Source organism: Lates calcarifer, linkage group LG19 (genome assembly GCF_001640805.2).
Source record: "Lates calcarifer isolate ASB-BC8 linkage group LG19, TLL_Latcal_v3, whole genome shotgun sequence".
Classification (NCBI taxonomy): Eukaryota; Metazoa; Chordata; class Actinopteri; family Centropomidae; genus Lates; species Lates calcarifer.
The window spans coordinates 16993738-17014561 of NC_066851.1; the positions used below are offsets into that span (position 1 = coordinate 16993738).

The 20824-nt window shown below is 40.7% G+C and overlaps 1 protein-coding gene across 1 annotated transcript; it reads right to left on the reverse strand.

Annotated features, from left to right (window-relative positions):
- Positions 1-498: 498 nt before the first annotated feature.
- On the reverse strand, positions 499-19560 carry diras1b (DIRAS family, GTP-binding RAS-like 1b). The gene is made up of 3 exons (XM_018663421.2): positions 19271-19560; positions 7592-7933; positions 499-6815 (listed from the first exon to the last, which is right to left on the reverse strand). Exons 2-3 carry the CDS (start codon positions 7898-7900, stop codon positions 6528-6530), a joined length of 597 nt encoding a protein of 198 aa, XP_018518937.1. The 5' UTR covers positions 7901-7933; positions 19271-19560; the 3' UTR covers positions 499-6527.
- Positions 19561-20824: the final 1264 nt, after the last annotated feature.

The window sequence follows — 20824 nt, forward strand, 5'->3', positions numbered from 1 at the left end:
ATTGCGAGGCACTTACTTGACCCTAGAGTATTTCCATTTCATGCTGCTTAAAACTTCTGCTAAGATAGAATATGATGCCTTGCTATAGATTAAACTACCCAGCCACCTCTGAAATTGTTACCATAAACTCTATCTACAACTAATAACATCCTACTTACATATATACTTCATCAGTACACTCCCCAGTGCATATATTCACTTACTGGGGTGCTAGAGGAAAAGTCAGAGGATCATCAAAGTCATTAGGTTTCATCCTCTGGATATCATTAATGTCTCTACCAAATTTCATCACAGTCTATGTAGTTGTTGACATATTTCAATGTGGACTAAAGTGGACTGACTCACAGACAGGCAGACATTGCCATCCCCAGAACCACACCACCAGCATGCCTAAAAACAAATTTGCAATGTTAGCAAAAGTAAGGTTGAGTCATCATAAACAACTCACAACTCACAAGAGGTGACAAATCAAAAAGGTGAGAAACAGAGAAACACTCCTCAGTTCACATTTTTATTAGGAAAATCATTTTGCAGATTTGATTATTATTATCATATACATATATATATATATATATATATATATATATATATATATATATATATATATATAGTTATTTTCAGTTATTCAGAGGATGCATCAGCACAGTATATCTTAATAGGAAGACTATTGCTAGAATAAATATCTATACATCATAATTAGTTAAATAAAAAAGTTCCAACAGAAGAAAAAAAAATAAATCAATTGAATAATTTACAAAAAACAATAAGTGCTAAAAAGAAATAAACCATTTGCAAAACCGAAGCTGTAAATGCTGCTGAGGAATTTATTTAAAAAATACAAAGATGATTCACAGTTTGTGTCCTTGTTCTCATGCTGGCTGGAACACCAATAGGGACCATGCAGGAATGAAGCGCCAGAGCAACAGGATAGTAACAAACTACATTACCCACAAAGTCTATATGCCCCACTTTACGCCCCCCCACCCATGTCTGCAAAAACAGTTTTTGAGGATCTGAGGCAATCAGACGAGAAGTAAAGGGGTGAGCCGGAGAGGTCAACGGGTTTTTCTATTTCCATCTTTCCAGAACTGATTTCCTTCAGATCCTCTGACAGGACTGCAACCTGCCCTGGTTGGTGGAAATGAGACTGACAGACTAGAAAACCACAGCTTTTATTGTGTATTCAGGTTCTACTGACTGCCCTTCATTTCAGCGTCGCATGGTCATGTTTCCCATCCTGCTATGGAAGAACACATGTGAACCAAGATTCCTCTGTTGTACAAGACTCCTCAGCAAGTTACCTTACTGATGACAAACAACTGAGGTGAACCTGGTATTAATCCAAAACTTGAACAAGTGTTGCCTATGTAGATTTTATGGAGGCCCGAAGTGTTCAATATTAACAAAAAAAATGTGATGATACAAAATAAATAATATGAATTATATTAAGACAAAATATATAATTAAACCATGAAACTGTGAAATAATCCTAAATGTCTGTTTCTTCAAAATAACAAATTTTTATTTCATTCCAGCAATTCTGATTTTCAAATGTGCTTTCTAACATTTGGAGATAAAACCTGTCTGGAATTAAATAAAAATGACTTTCAATAAACTCTTTTATTATGAAAGGAAGGAAGATGAAAATTCATAATAATTTGCTGAATTATAAACCTTTATTGGAGTATTTCAGAATTTCTTTCTTATATCATATTTCCTTTCTGTATTTAGTCACGATTAACAGTTTTACAAATTCTTATTTATTCGTCTAATATTGAGCACTTAGAGCCTCCATACATCTCCTGCTTTAATGTCAATTTTAATGTCAATTTTTTTTTTCTTGCAGAGAAATTTATGGCATACTTTGGAACAGCCCCAAAGTTTGAACAACTTCATGGCAGCTGGTGAAGTTGACATAAAGTCATCAAGTAGCTCTTTTCTGAAGTAAAGTAAGTTTTCTGTTGCTTCTAAATGGACACTTTGACTATAAGAAAGAAATGCAGGCACCTTCCCACCACAGCCCCCTTTCCTCTGCATACTCTCATCTTTCATCTCTGAAATATTAAGTCCTTTGAACACTATTTACAACTATCTACAGTCAGGTGTGAGCAGTGTCGGCCTTCGGTCTGTTCAAGTGCAACCAACTCATAACATAAAAAATGGTGGTGGTAGGGGGGTGAATGTGAAAGAAACTCTGAATTTCAGGGGGCAGACAGCTGATTGATGGAAAAGCAGTGCTGACAGTAGTGCCTGTGCAACAGCGGAGAGCAGAAAAACAGCCAGTGACAAGGCCTGTGTGAATGTCATATGTGTATATAAGTGTTTGTGTATGCAACTGAAGGCATATAGTCAGTTTTGCCTCCATACCTGTTTTATATGCTTGTGTGTGTGAGAGTATGTGTGTGTATTGAGCAGTGCGGGATGACTCATGCAGAATGTGTAGGCATTCTCCACAGGAAAGCTTCAAATATCTGACAGACACTTCATAAGATGGTACAACAACGTGCACACATACACACTCATGCCAGAGTGAAGAAATGCAAATAGGTGGCTGATGCGCACATACATGGATGCACTCGCAGTCTCACTCACACTCACACTCACTCACCCACACACACACACGCACAGACAGACACAGCAGCAGCGAAAAATGCTTCATTGATAAATGAGATAAGACAAGCCATGGAAGGACGGGGGCAGAGGTGTCTGTCCTGATTCATGCCAGCGTTTAACTCACACAGCCCAGAAACTCAACGGATGCTCACACACACTCTCCATGCACGCCATTTTCTCCTCTCACACTCTTCCCACATGCAAGCACATTTGAGTCCTATACAGACCACGGCTAGTGCAGTTGCACTCCATATTTTCACACTATTTCTATTAATAGCACAGCTCCCCTCCCTCACCTCAGCTTGTTGTCCATACTGCTCTCGAACGCTGCCTCATTGTTTTTCCGCCCTGCTGTATCATATTCCATGCAGGAACATGAACAGCGGCAGTCTCCTGTAGACGTCAGCAGAACAACAGATTGCACAAACATGCGCTTGCAATCTGGCATTTGTGTCAAGCAATCAGACGTGTCAAGCTTGATATTTATGCAGCGTGTGCAACACTGCTGCTGGTAGCTACACATCAGATCAGACCAGAGCTGGGTCCGATGGTTGTTACAGATTATTTCCAGCTTTTTGTTTTTTTATCTTTAGTGCCTCAGATGGCCACATCAGGTAGGTTGTACTCCATCCATCTGGCATCTTAACAGGCAAAAACAAACACAACTTAACCCAGATCTGTTTTGCACATCTTGTTTCTGAAATATAAAATTAAAAAGAAAATGAAAGAGAGCATGAATGAGCATCCCTGGTGTCTAACAGGTAAAGGGTATGTTTACAATGCAGATGAGTTTAACAGGACCTCACGTTAGTGCAAAATACAACACATCGATAACAACAAATTCATAAAACATTGAAAATAAAAAAGTATCAACTATGGAGTGGAACCTGTAGTTACATATTCACATTTTGCTAGTATTAATCCGATTGATAGATCTGAAGAGTGGATGTGTCAAATACAATATATCATGAGCATCATTATTAAGCTGTATATTACAGTACATAGCAACATCGAACCTCCTACTGTAACAATATTTCCTGGTTACAAAGGACTTATTCCCAGAAAGACAGTGGGTACAGTTTATCTTTACATGGGTAACATCTTACTTGAAGCTCTTTTAAACATTTCATTGAACTACCATATGCTTATTTACAATAACTACACATTTGAAATTGTTTTATCGGGTCTGCGGGCATGAATAATGCAGGAGGGGCATTTTACATCATGCTTATAAATGAGGCGTTGCAGATTAATAAGTAAGTCTTCAAGTAAAATGTCACCCTAAAGTGCCCAGTTGTTGATTCTGCTGCACACATAAAGACAGAGAAGGAGACAGACGAGAACAGTTGCTGTGCTTTTTTCTTTTTCTTTCTTTTTTTTTCTTTTTTCAGAGAGATGGACACACAGTTAAAAGGGGCATCGTCTGTGTCTTTGGGTTTAACAGTACAGGAACAGATTATCCACCAAATTGTTAAAACCTCCTGAGAGATGGAGAAAAGTAGATATATAATCTGACCCTCCTCTGCATTACTATGACCTGCAATCATGTGTGTGTGTGTGGTGTGGGGGTGGGGAGGGTTAAGACCACATGTACACACTTCACAACCACAGCTAATGGGGTCACATCACGATACCCTGTTGTTCAGCAGAACCACAACCTCATTGTGCCACGTACAGGACAAATAAAAAAATTAAAAAAAAAAAAAAATCTACATAGAGACTGAGAGCTACTACCTATGATCATGATGTGATTGTTCCTCCATGTTCAGGACTTGGTCAGTAGATGTTAAAGATGGAAATAGCACAAAGAAGACAAAAAGAAAAAAAAATATAAAAAAGAAACACACACAAAGAAATGTACAAATAGATATGTCAGTAAAAAAGTATTGTGCTTTTGGCTGTCCTGTGTACATGGTGTACAATTTTCAGAGCTCCTGCATGAAAAATGTTGTATGTGTATATATATATATATATATATATATATATATATATATATATGCACTTTGGACATAGAGCAATGGCTCCAGGATATTCTGTGTTAAGCAGAGATCATTAAAACACAATGTAGGCAAAAACATGGCAAATTAAAGTTGTGTGTGTATAGTTGTGTGTGTTCATGATATAAAGTGCAATGTGAGGGCATTTAGGCTGAGTGAGCCCTGTTTGTCTTCATGTAATCCATCAACAGAGTTACTCAAATTGAAAACTACAGCTATGTCTGTGTGTTTCTGTTTTGACACATGCACGAATGCATTTCTGCGCATGCTGTGTGTGTATATGTGTGTGTGTGTGTGTGACCCATTCTGTTTCCTGATGCCTGGATGAGCATGTGAGAGGTAATGTGACCAAACCAACCAAAGAGGAAACAGAATTACTGATTCAGGTCACACTGAATAATCTGCATGGAGCAATTTTAAATCCATTCCTTATTATTTTATTCCTCTTTTTTTCTGTGTGCTTTTTGTTTAAGGAGGGTTTTTTTTGACTTTACATGAATTTAAAGAGCATCATAAAGCAAGAAAAAGGCAAAAAAGAGAAACCTTCACATGAAAAGTGCCAAAGCAAACTGACATTCTTGACCTTGAAACCAAAAGAAAAAAAAAATCATCCCAGTTCGCTTTTGTCTTACCAGCTTGGCAATGATTATCCGAGTGTATCGTTCTCAAGGCAGACTTGTATTTCTGTTTCATATTCTGATGAGAGTCCAGCTTCCTTTCATCCAGAGTTATTCTACGCTATAGATGAGAGTCTTAAAAGGATTGTTGCGTCGTATCAGTAGCGTGTGAGCATGCCCTGCTGCTGGATGCTTCTTCTTCAGATGAGGACGTTTCGAAGAGTTGCACGTGAATTCTTGATATAATGTCAGCTTGATAAAGATAAAGAAGGGTCTTTTTTAAAAATATCATTCAGGAGGAATGGTTAGGATGAGAAGATGAATGAATTCGTCCTCTAGCCACAAATTTGAGCTTTAATGCTTCAAACTTCACATCGAACTTTCTTTGACTGATTTAACAGCTGGGGCAGGGCATGTGTAGACAAGATGGAATATATTATAACATCCCATGTTTATATACATCAGAGTCCTCGGGTGTGGACCCAGTGTGTGGCCGGTTCACACGTTTTTTTTTGCTGCTGCCGATCATTCTAGCAGTTTCAAACCTTTCGAGTCCTGTCCTCACTAGCATGGCAGACACCCCAGTTTCTTAAAATAGCATTTCTACCAGATGAGAGAGTTTAACTAACTTCTCTGTTACATATACATTACGTTTCTCTATAAGTTGTTATAATAGGGGGCTATATAAAGGATGAGGGTGCTGGGATGTCGAGGGGGGTGTTAAGGTGTGAGCTGAGCAGGGAGGGAGGGGTGGGTGCAGAAGTGAGAGAGGACACTAAGTATTTTGTGTACATCAGAAACCTTCAGTCTTGGTCAAGGCGTGCTGTTGGTCTTTATTGCAGTCCAAGGTCTTGATGAGATCCTCAGCCAGGTTTTTATGGCACTCGGACAATGCAAAAGTCCACACCCCACACTGTTTCCAATTGTGGCTGATGTCCAGTGACACACACTTCTTGTTTTTAAATCTGCTTCTCGATATTCTGTGACAACCACCCCCCTCCCCCTTCGTCTCTCCTTTAAGCAGAATGCACATGGATGTAATGCGCCAAGCTGAAATCCGGTATGCTTCTGGTATGTATGTGTTTGTGAATGCACCAGTCAAAACGGAGGAGGATGTGAATGATGAGATTCCCGTCGCCTTCCAGACGTTTTGCTCCTGAGTGATACGTTTTAGTGAGTCTCTCTTTTCTCTCGTCTCCTTTCCTTTCTTCCCTTTTCTCTGTATTTCCCCCTACCACCCCTTTCCCCTCCCTCTCCCCCTCTCTCGCCTTCCACCTCCTGTCTCCTCCTCTCCTGGATTTTACATCACGCTGCATTTGCCCTTCAGTCTTTCGGCGCGGGACTGCTTCCCCGAGCGCTTGCCGTCGATGTTGAGGCTCATGTTCCTCTTCTTGTCCAGGTTGAGGAGCTCCTGGAAGAGCTCGGTTACGTTGTGGTTGGTCTTGGCTGATGTCTCCATGAAGGCGCACTTCCACTGGTTGGCCTGAGCCTCCCCGTCCTTGGTCTCCACCTCCCGCTGGGTCTCGTCACTCTTGTTGCCCACGAGCATGATGGGGATGGCCTCAACGTTTCCCTTTATGGCCAGGACCTGCAGTGGAGAAGTAAAATAAGGGAGACTGTTGTTGTGCTCTTACTACAAAGTCAACAAGGTAATGTTAGCACTGATTACACTCCTCTTGGAGAAGAAATGTCTGAATGTTAAAATGAGATTTGTGTGCTGTTAGGTTCTGACAAATTATTTCACTGATGACTTACTCAGTAAAATAATTTGAAAAATCATTACCATCTGCTAATGTGAAACATGTTTTTACCATTTAAATCTCAAATTTACACTGTGAGAATGAATGTAAATGGAAATAAATGGTCCAGTCTGGATGCACTGCAGCTTTTTTCCAGGAGGTAAGTGGCTTAACTGATCAGACGAGTCTTCCAAATGACTTAAATGAAGAGCTACATAAAAACACAAAACACTTTTGCCAGAGGATAATACACATCTACTAAATGGAGCTTTTCAACTTGGCCTCCAAAAGTTGTTGCCATTAATGGCATGTTACTAACCTGTAAAGAATTCATAAATTATGTATTAGCCATTTTAAAAAATGAGAGCTGAAACTGTGCTGGTGCAAATACTAGAATTCATTCTCAATTTCTGTAGTAAAATTGTCAGTGCCTTGCTCAAAGACACTTCCACAGGGAGGAAGTGGTCAACACGGTGTGTGAACGAAGGGTGACAAGCCAAAACAGTTAAGATCCACTGGTATAGATACTATTTGTACAGATATGGTACACTTACACACTAAAATATAACACCATCATCCATCCCTACAGCACAAACTCACTGACAAACACTCACACACTCCCCACCTGTTGGTAAATGGGTTTGAGTTCTTCCAGGGACTGTTTGCTCGTGATGGAGTAGACCAGGATGAAGGCGTGGCCTTTGGAGATGGACAGGCGCTGCATGGCCGGGAACTGGTGGCTCCCTGTGGTGTCGGTGATCTGGAGCGTGCACACACTCTTGTCGCAGCTGATCACCTGGCGGTAGGTGTCCTCTACTGTGGGGATGTAGGTGTCCCTGAAGGTGCCCTTGACGAAGCGCAGGACCAGGGAGCTCTTCCCCACTCCCCCCGCCCCGAACACCACCACGCGATAGTCGTTGCTCTGCTCTGGCATTCTGCCCCCTTCAGGCTTAAGACAGTGTTACACCTATGATGTCAAGGGCGGGGGTCGTGGTGGCAGGGTGAGAGGGGAAGAGCGGGAGAAGAGGATCGTTTTAGCGAAGACACAGCACAGAAGCACAGCAGACAAAGCAGAAGGAGGAAAAAGGAGGGTGAGCATTGGCGGGACTCGACCTCAGGCCAGTGGGTGTGGAAGCACTCTGTCTGTCCTCGTGGTCTGACTATGAGCCAAAGTACAAATTAGAGAGGATGAGTTTGGTGAAGGTCCAAGTGTTTCGCCTGACGCAGACATTTCCCTGATCAATACCATTCACAAAGTCACAGTTTCTCTAGTTTCAACCCCAAAAACATTCCAGCGCGTCCTCATTTATCAACTTAAGAAACTGCAGCAAACCCTGGAAGTGACAGTCCTTACATCTTAGGAGAATAATCTCCAGGCCTACAGGAGGTGGACACAATAACATAAACTCATGGATAATACAAAACAATCCAATGCAACAGACCTTGAACGACAGCATTAAAAATGACTATAGGATTTAATCAACACCTCTCCAAAACAACAACAGAACATTATTAGCTCCACAAATTGAGTATATACTGCAGGGCTACTGTATTAGATTGCATTAGGCTGTATGTGTGTATGATATTGTGTCCAAACACACCTCTGGCTCAAGGGGGAAATATTAATGCTGCCAGTGTCAACTCCATTTCTCTTTGTACAACCCATACTAAAAAGACTAAACAAAATAGTTTGACTATTGATGTGTTGAGCATGGGGCCGAGGCTGTACTGTGTACATGGTATTACTCTCTGATTTGTTTAGTGAGTATTTCGATGGCATCAGCTAGAAGGAATGCCAGGATACAGCACACGAAAAATGAACTCAATTGACAGTGTTTATGCATGAAACAGCATATCAGATTTATATATTTATAAGTTGAAGAATGCAATGATTTACAAAGAAAAAAAAACACAGAATTATCACAGATGCTGCAGTTTCATTTAGCACTATGAAGCCTTAAAGCATCTTTCAGCAGCAAGTATCTTTCTTTAGGGAAAAAGCTCTGACAAACTAACCACTATATACACACTATCTGCCAAGCAATAAACAACTGACAGGCAAAGTTAAAGGAGCATTTAACGTAAGGACCAGATATTTCCCTCCAGGGTTAATGGAGATCAAAACAGAAAATGAAATGAGGCTGAATCTTGGACTTATATTCGCCAGTTGGCCAGAAACATGAATTCCAAATGAATGCTAATGTTGCGCTGCATCTGCGGGATGTGGAAACAAGCAACTTTAGATTTATTGTTTGTTTTACATAATACCTGCTGTGCACATTTAGTGTTAATATTTTGAAATATCTCTTCCAGAAATGTGGGAACTGAAACAAAGCCAGCAGGGGTATCGTAGCTAATCTATAATTAAACATAGCATCCCCCCAAAAAAACAACAACAACAAGAAAACAAAGACAAAACAACTATCAAATCCACACTGTGTAAAGTCAGGTAATAAAAATACTATAAAGATAAAAACAAATGATTGGTAGTCTAGTTAGTAGTCAGTAGCAACACTGCACACTGAAGGACTCTACAAATCTTTGCTCTCAGTATAACCCGCTGCAGCTCATACATATGCATCCGAACAATGTCCTCACACCTAATCTATTGCTATCTTTGTAAGTGCTTGTGTGTCTGCTGAGAGTCTGTGCATGATTACACATTGCATCTTGTTACATTATTCATCTCTTGTGGTTCTAAACTTGCCTTAAGGTTCCATAATAAGACACTCCTTCAGTTGTGATCATGTGCCGCTCCCTAAGCTCCAGCTGTAATGAAACAGTAAATTGACATCAATACTAGATGGAATAAGTGGATTTCTGTCATGCTTTCACTGCTGGAACCCACTATTGATGGCAGGGTCCCTGTAATTGCATTGCCAGGTTCTAGATAATATCAGTCAAGGAGTTCAAAATAAATGGGGATTCGGGGAGTCCCTCTTGAGTTTTATGGTCAATCTATAGCTGTAAGTCAGGGTGACATATAAGAGTGTTTTATATCCATACTGATCACACAGCCACGCTTTAATTTGCCGGTAAGCCTGTGTGCCTGCAGACTGTTAACTGTTTTACTCTGGTCTGGCAAAGCATAAAATCTTCTTTAATGGCTCTCCAGTGCCTTAGGATGATGATACACTGCTTTTTTGAGATAATGAGAGATGCAGTCAAATAATGTCGGAATATCCAGTTTTCCAGTGTGACTGAGGCTTAAACTCAAAGTCACGGTGGATTGTTTTGAGGCTGTGGAAATAAAAAAAAATGTGCAGACAGGTAAGTATGAAAAAAAAAGCAAGGGAGTCAAAAGTCTTAGTAATAATAAGCATCATTGCTTCAAGGCAAAACTGTTAAAAATGTCAGATCTGGTAGAAACACATGCTCATCTGTGTTGCCTCCAACTTTAAGCTTTAATGAGGCCTTCAGTCACTCAGAAGAATTGTGGTCTGAGCTGCCAGAGCTGCACAGTGATTTCTGCTTAGGCCTGCTTTATGTCAGATAGAAACAAACACACACACACTCACAGCCACAATTCTCAAACACAAGGACATGTGCACCAGCAATATGCTAATATGTTTTTTCAACTTGTGTCTTGTTTTTGTTTCATTCAATTCTGTACATCATGATGACATTTTACTCTTCTTACGAACCTGCAGTGAGATCTGGAAACTCTCAGATGACCGGCCAGTTAAAAAAAACCAAAGGTCTATCCAAATTATCTCACATGCTTTATATAGAGATCAAACCAAAAGTGAGCTCAATAGAAATATTGGTAATAATATCTCATTGTAGAGGCAGGTCAAAGTTTAAAAAGAAGTCTGTCTGTAAAGTGTGATGGATAATCACAATGGATTGTTTGGGTAATAAATTTGCAGTTCTTTTACAAATAAATTTGGCTAAACAGGGGATTTCTTATCCCATCTGTTCCAAGATTTCAGCAACTCGGTGGGTGTAGAAATAGAAACTACTAAGAAATTATAATAAACCAGAGTTATTCTGGGAAAAACATAACAGTGCCTCTATTTTGTTAATAATTTGACAGCTATATTTAGTAACTGTAGGGAAAAGGATCAGGATTGTAGAGTTGGCCAAATATCTCAAATTAAAGTATACGAACTGTACCATTTCTGTCTTTTACAGCTGATATATCATCTGCATCTGAGATGGAGCCACACATTCATACACGCTCTCATATGCTCACAAATATTTGTTTCTCTTTCTGTCTCTTGGTGTCTTTCCTCTTACTTAATGTATCCTTAAAATGTTTTTCTTTGACCTGCTCCCTGAGCTTCCTCTTGCTGTTTCTGCTCTGTCTCCTGCTTTCTCGCTCCACAGGTCTCCGTGCTGTTTGATCAATAAACTAAGGCCGCTGTGGTTTTGATCGATGAGGCTCGTCTGTCTAGGCCCTGTCACTCTGTCATCCACCCTTGCTCGGTGCCTGTTGTTGTTGTTGTTGTTTTTTGGGGGGGAAGGGGATTTCAGGTCCGTGACAACGATTCTGCTCATCAAAACCTTCCTCCGCTCCCTCCCTTCTTTCACCTGAACTAAAATTAGCTGTCTCCCTCCCTCTGTCAGCGGCTATAACTGCACACACAGGTGCAACCTCACAGTGACACACATGCACATGAAAGCACGCTCACACACACTGTACTTCCGCTCCATCATTTGTCCTTGACTCCAGGCCTCTGAGATTAATGACACTCCTTCCGAATGCAAGCTGTCTCTCTCCCTTTCCCCCTCCTCTTCTCTTGTTTTATTTGAAATGAGAGGACTGCAGTTCCTTAATGAATTAATGGTATACTATAAATGCATCTGTGGCAGTGCAGCCAAACTCCATTAGCAAGATAGCTTTGGCACAGACCAAACAGGCCTACTCTCCTCTCAGTCAGAAAATAGATGCAACACAGCCTATTCCACTCGTTTATTTCGCACAGCGAGCAAGAAAATGTCACCTTTAGCGAAAACATGCACATAATTTCCCTCAAGAGAGCCACTTACGCAGCGGCACAAAGGAAGCGCATTAACCAACATCAAACACAATGCCATTCAACAGATCAAGAGCGTGATTAAATAGACACCCACAAAGCGGTCCCATGGTATCTTGTGGAGAAAGGGTTTTAATCAAGCCACGGATACAGGAATGCTGCGGATACACGGCTATTTGCCGATGAGTATTTTACAGGATCAACAGATTTTCAGCTCAAGGTTTTTGTAAAATATTCGTCCTCCGCTGGCCACAGCTGTGCGCGCACACACACACACACACACACACACATACACTCATCACAGTGTCTGAAACCGGCACAAAGTTCCTTCAGTTCTTGCCAGACTGTATGAGCATGTGTGTGCGTGTTTGAGATGTGTGTTTGAGTCTGTGCAGTCAAGCAGAAGATTTCCTGTTCTCTGTGCACACATCGGCTCAGGCTTTTTCAAGTGTGTGTGTTTTTTACCACAAGAATGAATCTGCGTTTTTAGCGAGGCAATTTTTAGACCCAGGCGTTTTCATTAGGTTGGAGCTCACTGTAGAGGTTCAGTTTATAAATTTTGATTCAGTCTCGCACATTCAGTCATGCTGCTGCTTCACTGCTTCACACCTGCTAACAAAAACAGAAATGGAAAGCCCAGAGACACACAAACAGCTCACATACTTATTGTAAAGTATCTGATGAATCTCTCGTTAATTTTAGATGTATGAACATGGATTTTTAGAACACAAGACTGAGAAAGACCGTGTATTTCTCTTCCTGCCTCACTTTGTCTGTGTGTCTGAGTGTGTGTTTGATGGTGATGATGCAAAGAAAGGAAACATTCCTTTCATCTCCATCAGTTAGATCTATAAAATATGCCCATGATCCATCAAAGTATGGACTCTACAGTGCTGTGTGACTGATTTTGTTAAGTGTATCAAGAAATATTAAAATGACAAATGGTGGTCAAATACATATAAAGGAATATAAATTCAAACAGCAGTGTAATTCTAGACTTTTCTCTGAGTGTATGAATGTTTTATTGTGGGAATACTAGTTTTTTTATATGGTTGGCTGCTGTTTCTTCTTCTTTTTGCAAGTTTTAGGTCTAACCAATAAATCTAAGCTGTAATATCAGTTTGATGATGGCACATTTAAGTTAAAGGCAAAGTTTAACTTGGCTTTTTAGCTCTGTCGCCAAGACTTAGATGAGAGGATTGATGTCACTCCCATGTGTGTACAGTTATCTACAGCCAGCAGCTGATTAGCTTAGCTTAGCACAAAAACTGGGAACAGGGAAACAGCAATCCTGGCTCTGAACAAAATCTAGCACCTCTAAAGCTAACTAAGTAAACACCTTATATCTTGTTTAATTTGTAGTGTATACATTTGTGAAGTCTTGCTGTTATTATAAGGTTGCCAGGCAACCTAACTGCCAGAAGTCACTGCACCCGGCCGAAAAACAGAAATAGTCCTCCCAAAAATGTTGTTTTTACACAGATTGAACAAACAAGACAGATTATGTGACCTTTGGCTACAGCCAGGCTAGCTGGTTCCCCCTGTTTCCAGTCTTTTTGCTAGGCTAAGCGAACAGGCTGCTGGCTGATGTTCAATGGACATACCTCATTTAACTCTGTTGAACAATTTCTATAATAAAACGGTTTTTAAAGAATTTCAACAGGAGCTTAAGAAAAGTGTTTGTTCCATAGAGAAGTGTGTAATTCTTCAATGGAGCTATGAGCTTTTACTCAATTGATACTACTCCTTACAAACTATGAAAATGTTTATCAATTCAAGTCAATTAATCAACATGGACATAGACACAATCATTTTTGCTCCTGTGAGATTCTGAATTATTGAGGTAAATACAGTGTCAGGTTAAAACAACATCAGTTTAAAACAAAGCCAGATGTGATATATGTGTGTATGTGAATCAGTGTGTGCAGTGAGTTTAAAGGTGTCTGTGGGTGCCTTTCATCAGTGTCAGTCTATACTGTGATTGAGCTTACACTGTACACGCACAGAGTGTGTGTGTTAGACTGTACAAGAGATTGCAGCACTGTGGTCTTGGCTTAGTAGCTAATCATTGAGCTTAACCTCCTCTGTGCTCCTGGCCTGCTCCGCATTGACCCAATTCCCAGGACTTAAGTTACCAGCAGTCTCCCTATAAGACTGCATGCAGCTCTTGATGCACACTGAAGCCCTCTGATAGTCCAAGCACATCCCTTTGACTCTGCATGCTCTTGACACTAACACTGTGGCATGGGAATATCAGCAGAGCCAGACACACAAATAATGTGGGCGACTTTTATCTGTCTGTTGTTACTCACAACATCCCCAATCGACTTGGACCAGAAGGCTTGCAGCTGAAGATCCATCTAATAACCACAGAGCAAGCACTGACAATATATTTTCCCCAAGCACTATGTTGTAGAGACACAGGAGAGATGTGTTTTAACCTTTCCCAGTATGATATTATGTTCAAACCAAACTTGACACTTAAACCAGTTAATACAGTGATATACTGTAGGCCTGGAAATGTGAGACAAGGTCAACAAGCATGATACATTTCTATGACCTTTAGCTTTACAAAATACTTTCAAATGCAGCAGACAAACTAGTCCTCATCATGCGGTCAAAAAAATCTCAAAGTTTTCACACCCAAATTGTACTTTTTTTGTGAGAACCTTACGATTTATTTTTAAAAAAATTAATTTTATTCCTTCATGGCTTTAGTAGGTACCACAGGAAATGAGGGAAAGAGAAATGCAGCAAAGGTCTTCAGTTGAACCTGAACCAGCAACGTTGTTGTTCAGGGTTGCCATCTTAACCCCTAGGCCACAGGGGCCACAATTCACAACAACAGCCTTGTTAAGCATCGTTTAGTAAAGTAAAACATTTTTAATGTATTCATATAGCCAGTGTTTGTAGCAGTTCCTAACACTACTGAGTTATTGACACAGTTCTTACAATGCCAGATCTACAGTATGTCTATGCAGTGTCTGCATTGTACTGCAGCAGTAGAAAGAATAAAGTTTGGCCCAAACCTATTATCATAACACAACAGGGTTACATTTCCTACTTGGAATTATTCAGGTCAAGCCTAAATTGTGCACAGCTCATTGTTGTACTTACAAAAATAGTGCTATGGGGGAAATGTGAGTATAGAACATTTATACACAAACAAAATTAAATTCTTAGTGTAAAAATACTGAAAATTTCTAAAACAGAATGAACCAAACTGGCCTGTCTTCAGCTAAATCTAAATATTTGTCATCGTTAGCATTAAGTTGATTAGCACCAGTTCACAGGCACTTAAAATTAGCAACAGGAGGGGACCATAAGAAAGAGGCATAGTTGTTCAGTGGGAAACTGGTTAGTTTGACTGTGAAATTATCATTAAGTTCAAGATAAAATATAAGCTAAAATTATTAGCCACAGTTGAATGCAAAAAAAAGAAAAGACTCTGCTAGTAACAAAAAGATGACTGGGTTGGGAATAGATTCAAATCTCTGGACAGGAAAATGAACGTTCACTGATGTATAGATGCAGACGAACGTCTGTATCTAAAGTCACCCCTCTACCTGCAACTGTTATCTAAGGAATTCAAAATGAAAAATAATAATAATAATAATAATAATAATAATAATGTGCATTTCCATTTAGAGTTTAAACTCCTCAGGCAGATTGATTCCTGATCATAACTATAATCCCACTGATTCTATGCAGCAGATTTACACAGGACTGAACGTATGATGCCCCTGTAATTAGTCTGTGAGTGTGTAGTAGTACTGAGTATTAGTTTGACCTGGGGAACCCCTGGGTTGCTCCGTCTGGCCTCTCTATAAGACTCTGCTAATACCTCAGCCTGACAATCTGGAAAAAACACATGCACCTGGCAAATAACACCAGGATTGGGCCAAAGACGAGCAAAGAATTAGCTACACTGGTGCTAGAGCAATCATGTCCGTTTTAAAGTCTGCATATTGTATTGTATTTATTTTTCAATTAAGTCTATTATTAGCAGTTATGAAGGCCCTGATCTGACTGAAGAACTAATTACAGACTAGTGGAGTGTGTTGCAGAGACACGCCTGCATTGACAGATGGTGACAGGCTTGGTAATTTTGGACCGACTCCATTGGTTTCTACTGGAGAGATCAACCAGGGACAGGTTTTTTTATACCAGTTGATCCAGGTCCGATAACAATGCAGATGGTTAAAAGCAGAAGCAACAAGGGAATCCTGCACCAGACCACCTCGGACGCTGTGATGATGCAAATGGAATTACAAGATACCAACTAACTTTAATTTTTCTCCATCTCCAACCACAGAGCACTTACATTTTTCTCAGCTTTCATAATTTTTTAAAACAGATTTAAAGATGGGTGGCATTTTACACCAAATGAACAGCTGATATTTGAGCAAAATGTCAAATAAAACACGGTAACTCAGAGGTCACAGTGTGCATAATTGACCAGAGCAGCCATCCTGGCCTCCGATTAGTTATGCACAAGAACAAAAATCCTGGTTAATGCCACTTATAATGAAGACTGTATGGCTCTTTCAAATGAGCTGATGCAGTCAGAACATCTAAAACACTTTAGCATTGATCTGTTCCAGTATTAAAGCAGACGTTGTACAGTTTATAGTTATATATAGCTCAGAGGTGCTCAACAGTGATGCTGCACTTGACTAGACTTGTGCTGTCAGAGCAAGAGACAGGCTTAAACATCCTGAAGAGACAGTTAACTATCTGAATCAATAAAAATAACCAAGTGAAGATAAAACCTCTACTGCCACTTGCTTTGAAAAAAGCATCATAGAGGTACTTCTGTGATTAAACTGACTTGTAAATCAAGCCTGAATTTATGTATAGTGGCTGTTTTCTACCATTCAAATGCATCATGGGGGCTGCTACCCCTCCAAGTAAAATGTGATGTTGTGAGTATCAAAAAATATTATTATTTCTTTTTTTGATTAAACACATTCACCAATTGTTGCTGTGGCATTGTGAGTTGTTTCACACACAACACAAACACAACATCCCATAAGTATAACTGCCCCAAAATGGGCACAATCACAAGTAGGGGCATGGTCAGAAGGCCTCATACAAAGCACAGCACACCTAAACCTGATTAAATGAACCTCCTTTAGTGCTTCTTTTCAGCAATTACTCCAAGATAAGGATGCTCCACCAAGTAGTCAGAGTTGTAAATATAATAAATAAACCTTTTAGTATATATAGTCCTCCTGAGCAGGAAACTAATTCCAATTCACAGTTTCATTCACTGACAAATGGCAGTCGTCCAACACAACAAAAACAACTACATACGGGCTACAATCCATGGATGCAAAGCTACTCAGTGATAATCTTTTGTAATTTTACTTTACCTCCTACCTGACCTCTTATCAACCAATAATCTTTGAATCATAAACATGTTTCTGCATCTTGTGAGCTACTGCTGCCTCACTGTCAGTGAATATGTACCTTTCCACATACAAATATGTAGCTATTGTTAGTTTATTTATCATTTTCCCTCATTTTGACATGAATATTCTCTATTCTGTTTTCTTTTTGGCTTTTATGACTGTTGATCTTGATAAGTGACATATAAATAAACCTTATTATTTACAGTGGACAAGGACAATGAAACAAACAAAGTCATTGCTGAATGGATGGTCACTGCTGAGAAAACAATTGCTTTGAGACCGTATAGACCTGGGTATCACTGCAATAACTGCATGTCAGATCTAACATGCATGCATGCTGTTATTAATTAAAACTGTAGAAATTAACAAGTTAAATACCTGTCTCAGAAACAACACTTAAACAATACTGATAATTAATGTTTTTTTTAATTCACAAATATTTCTCGAACCAAATTTGATTCGTGGCTGCAGCTCTGGATGGACCTGATCATGATGCTGAAAACTGGGGGTTTCCATGTGCATGTGGAGCTGTAAAATGTCAAGACATGTGCAGATATAAGCGACATCCCCAACAGAATTCATATCTTTCACAACATCTGGCCATCCCATGCTTTTTCTGGGCCTAAAGTACAAAAAAAAGAAGCATACCACTAAAGTCAGCATCCATACTCATCTCCAACGTCATCAGAGGTGTCACCTCTGTCACCAGCATCATCTCCTCTTTCTGTGTTTCCTTGTTACCATGTATTGAGTCATTTTTCCATCCTGCCTCAGCAGAGTGAAATATTCTTATGCAACCGTGCTGTGGCCATTCAAGACAGACAAACAAACGGACAGGCAGGCAGCCAGGACATCGACACTCCCCCACACATCCACTCCCCCCCATCCTCGGCCAGCACATGTACGCTTTAATACAGTCTGCATCTCTATGCTCCTCTCAACCACACACTTTAAAGCTTAATGACAGGATTTACTGTCATACATCTCTTCTCTCCTCTCCTCTCTCAAACCCTGCAACCCACACACACACACACACACACACCCATGACTGGCAGTGCTCAATGCATACAGGAAGTTGAGTCACATACATATGCACAGACAGGCATAGAGATGCATAGAGGAGGTCCTAAATGATTCACAACTCCTTTTGCACGTCATGCGATCTTTCTTCTCCAGTCATGAGAAGAACCACAACAAACACCACATCAGGGATGGATGAGGAGGAGGAGGAGGAGGAATGGAGAATCACAGATCCAGATGGAGGATTAACCATGGCATTTGCCACAGAAATCGGGCTTTATGCGTCACGCTGGCGTCATTATCAGTGTATAGTCTAATGTTGACGTGCAATCTCCTAGTCAGGAAGGGGTGGCAGGAGAGGGCTTGCCGTCGGTCCGCAGATTGGTGCGCAACGCCATTACAGACCACCCTACTCTGCCTGGTTCATTCATAAATACCAGAGGATCGCCATCTCGCAGCTGTGCCATCATTTCACAGTCGCAGAGAAACCCCCCACCCCCACCCCTCCCTCCCTCCTCCTCCACCTCCCTTTACTCCTCAAAGCAATATGATAATCCTGACACCCTCATATCTCTGCCCTCTCTCTCACTCTCCTGCTGACTGCCAATATGGCTGTGCGGGCATAGGCTATATACAATTCACACGAGCGACGTTACCAAACGCAAATGCGAGTCGTGATAAGAGCCGGTGTGGACGCATTTAAATCAACAGTGACAAAAAGAATAGAGAAAAATTAGAGCTGTCGTCCCGTGTTGGCCCGTGAACAGCAGGAGTCGTGTGTGCACAACAGTCAGCCAGCCAGCCAGCCAGGCAGAAGGACCGCGGTTACGCCACTGAATACCAACATCTAACCTCCATGTAAAGATGTGGGGATGAGCGGCGACTCCATACCTGGTCGTGAAGAATAGCTCTGCTTCAGGCTCGTCCTTGGTTTAGACGGATGAAAGACAAACGCCGAAAGCGTCCTAAAGCATTTTTACGCGGTTCATGTAGAGCTCATGTCGTCCGATTTCTAACACCACCACAGCACAGCAGACTCTCTCTCTCTCTCTCTCGCTCGCTCTCTCTCGCAGATAGGACGTGGGAGGTGCTATGCCCTCTCTCCCTTTTCTGTCCACACTTGATTTTTCTTTCAGTTCATACACTTCCTAGTGGTTGGATGCCAGCGAAATAAGCTATTTAAAACAGACTTCCCTTAAAATAATCTCCTTCATGTCCTAGATGGATGCAACTGAGGGAATGTCTCCACAGGATCACACCAAACCCTACAAACCAAGAAACTCAGACGAATAATAAGAAACTGCAGAAGCAAACTATAATCCTAATATTCATGCAGAGCCACTATCTACTCATATGAATATTTGAGAAATCTGGAAATAAAAATATTGACGGTCCTTAATCACATTAAAGAAGCCCAATTGATGAAATTACATCCACTGTCAAAAATGGAACCCAAACAGAGCCCCCATTTCATTTCATTTTTTGTCGATTTGCCATAGTCAAATATATTGTAGCGACCAGATATCTTCAGGGTCAGGGCAGATATATGTCAGTTTCACTTTGGCCAAGAGCAGCTAGCAATGAAAAGACGACTAAAATTTGTGAAAGCTTGAGTGGATTTTCTCGAGAATAAAAGGTCAGAATTGTTGGATACATTGGATCAGATTGGGCATTTGAGTACTACATGCACCTCAAGTCATCAGTACTCAAGCAGAGCTACTTTGAGATCGTGGAAATACACGATTAAATGCTTTGTATTTGGTTTTAACATTAAGGTCAAATGTGAAGTCAGCTTGGAGAGCTTCTAATTAAAAAAAAAAAAAGGAAAAAGATAATCACATCCTTGCTTATCTGGTCCAGGATCAGCACCACGGACAGCGACCTCATTGTGTTTCAGCACCATGGACAGAGTCAGGAATACGTGAATGCAATAGGGTATACAGTATGTACAGTATAGGGCACATAGTACTGTACATACACACACAGTAAAACAACATGTAATGGATGGAAAGAAGGGAAGAGATGACACAGAGGGGCTGGTAAACAGGAAGTATATCAGCCCAGTAGCTATTAATACGCCCAAATGAATTCTCAACCCAAGTCAGCAGAAATGAGAAAATTTCATTAATTTCGGTTAAGATCACAAATTAATGTGAATAAGCCCATCCCCGGTGTTACTAGAGGCCTGTGGCCGAGGCAGACCAGGCCTTGTTTTGAGCTGTGTTAGTACGTGACAGTCTCACTGTATGACTCACCAACTCTCCATCCAGACAGCCTTGTGTTTGTCCCCCTCTGTCGGTGAGCCGGGGAACTGCGGAAAAGGGGGGTTACAGAGGCGGTCAGGCAAGCAGGCAGAGTGATTACAAGTAGCATTGATTGTTTTAGTCCAGGGGATAATGAGCTGAAGACCAGGGAGGAGCAGGGCAATGCAGGGTTAGGAAGGAG

What these genes read in the sequence shown, in the direction of transcription:
- diras1b (XM_018663421.2), bottom strand. Translation starts at nt 7,900, where the DNA reads ATGCCAGAGCAGAGCAACGACTATCGCGTGGTGGTGTTCGGGGCGGGG. An exon ending in TCAAACCCATTTACCAACAG is followed by an intron (nt 6,816 to 7,591) that starts GTGGGGAGTGTG and finishes TCTCCACTGCAG; the next exon opens with GTCCTGGCCATAAAGGGAAA.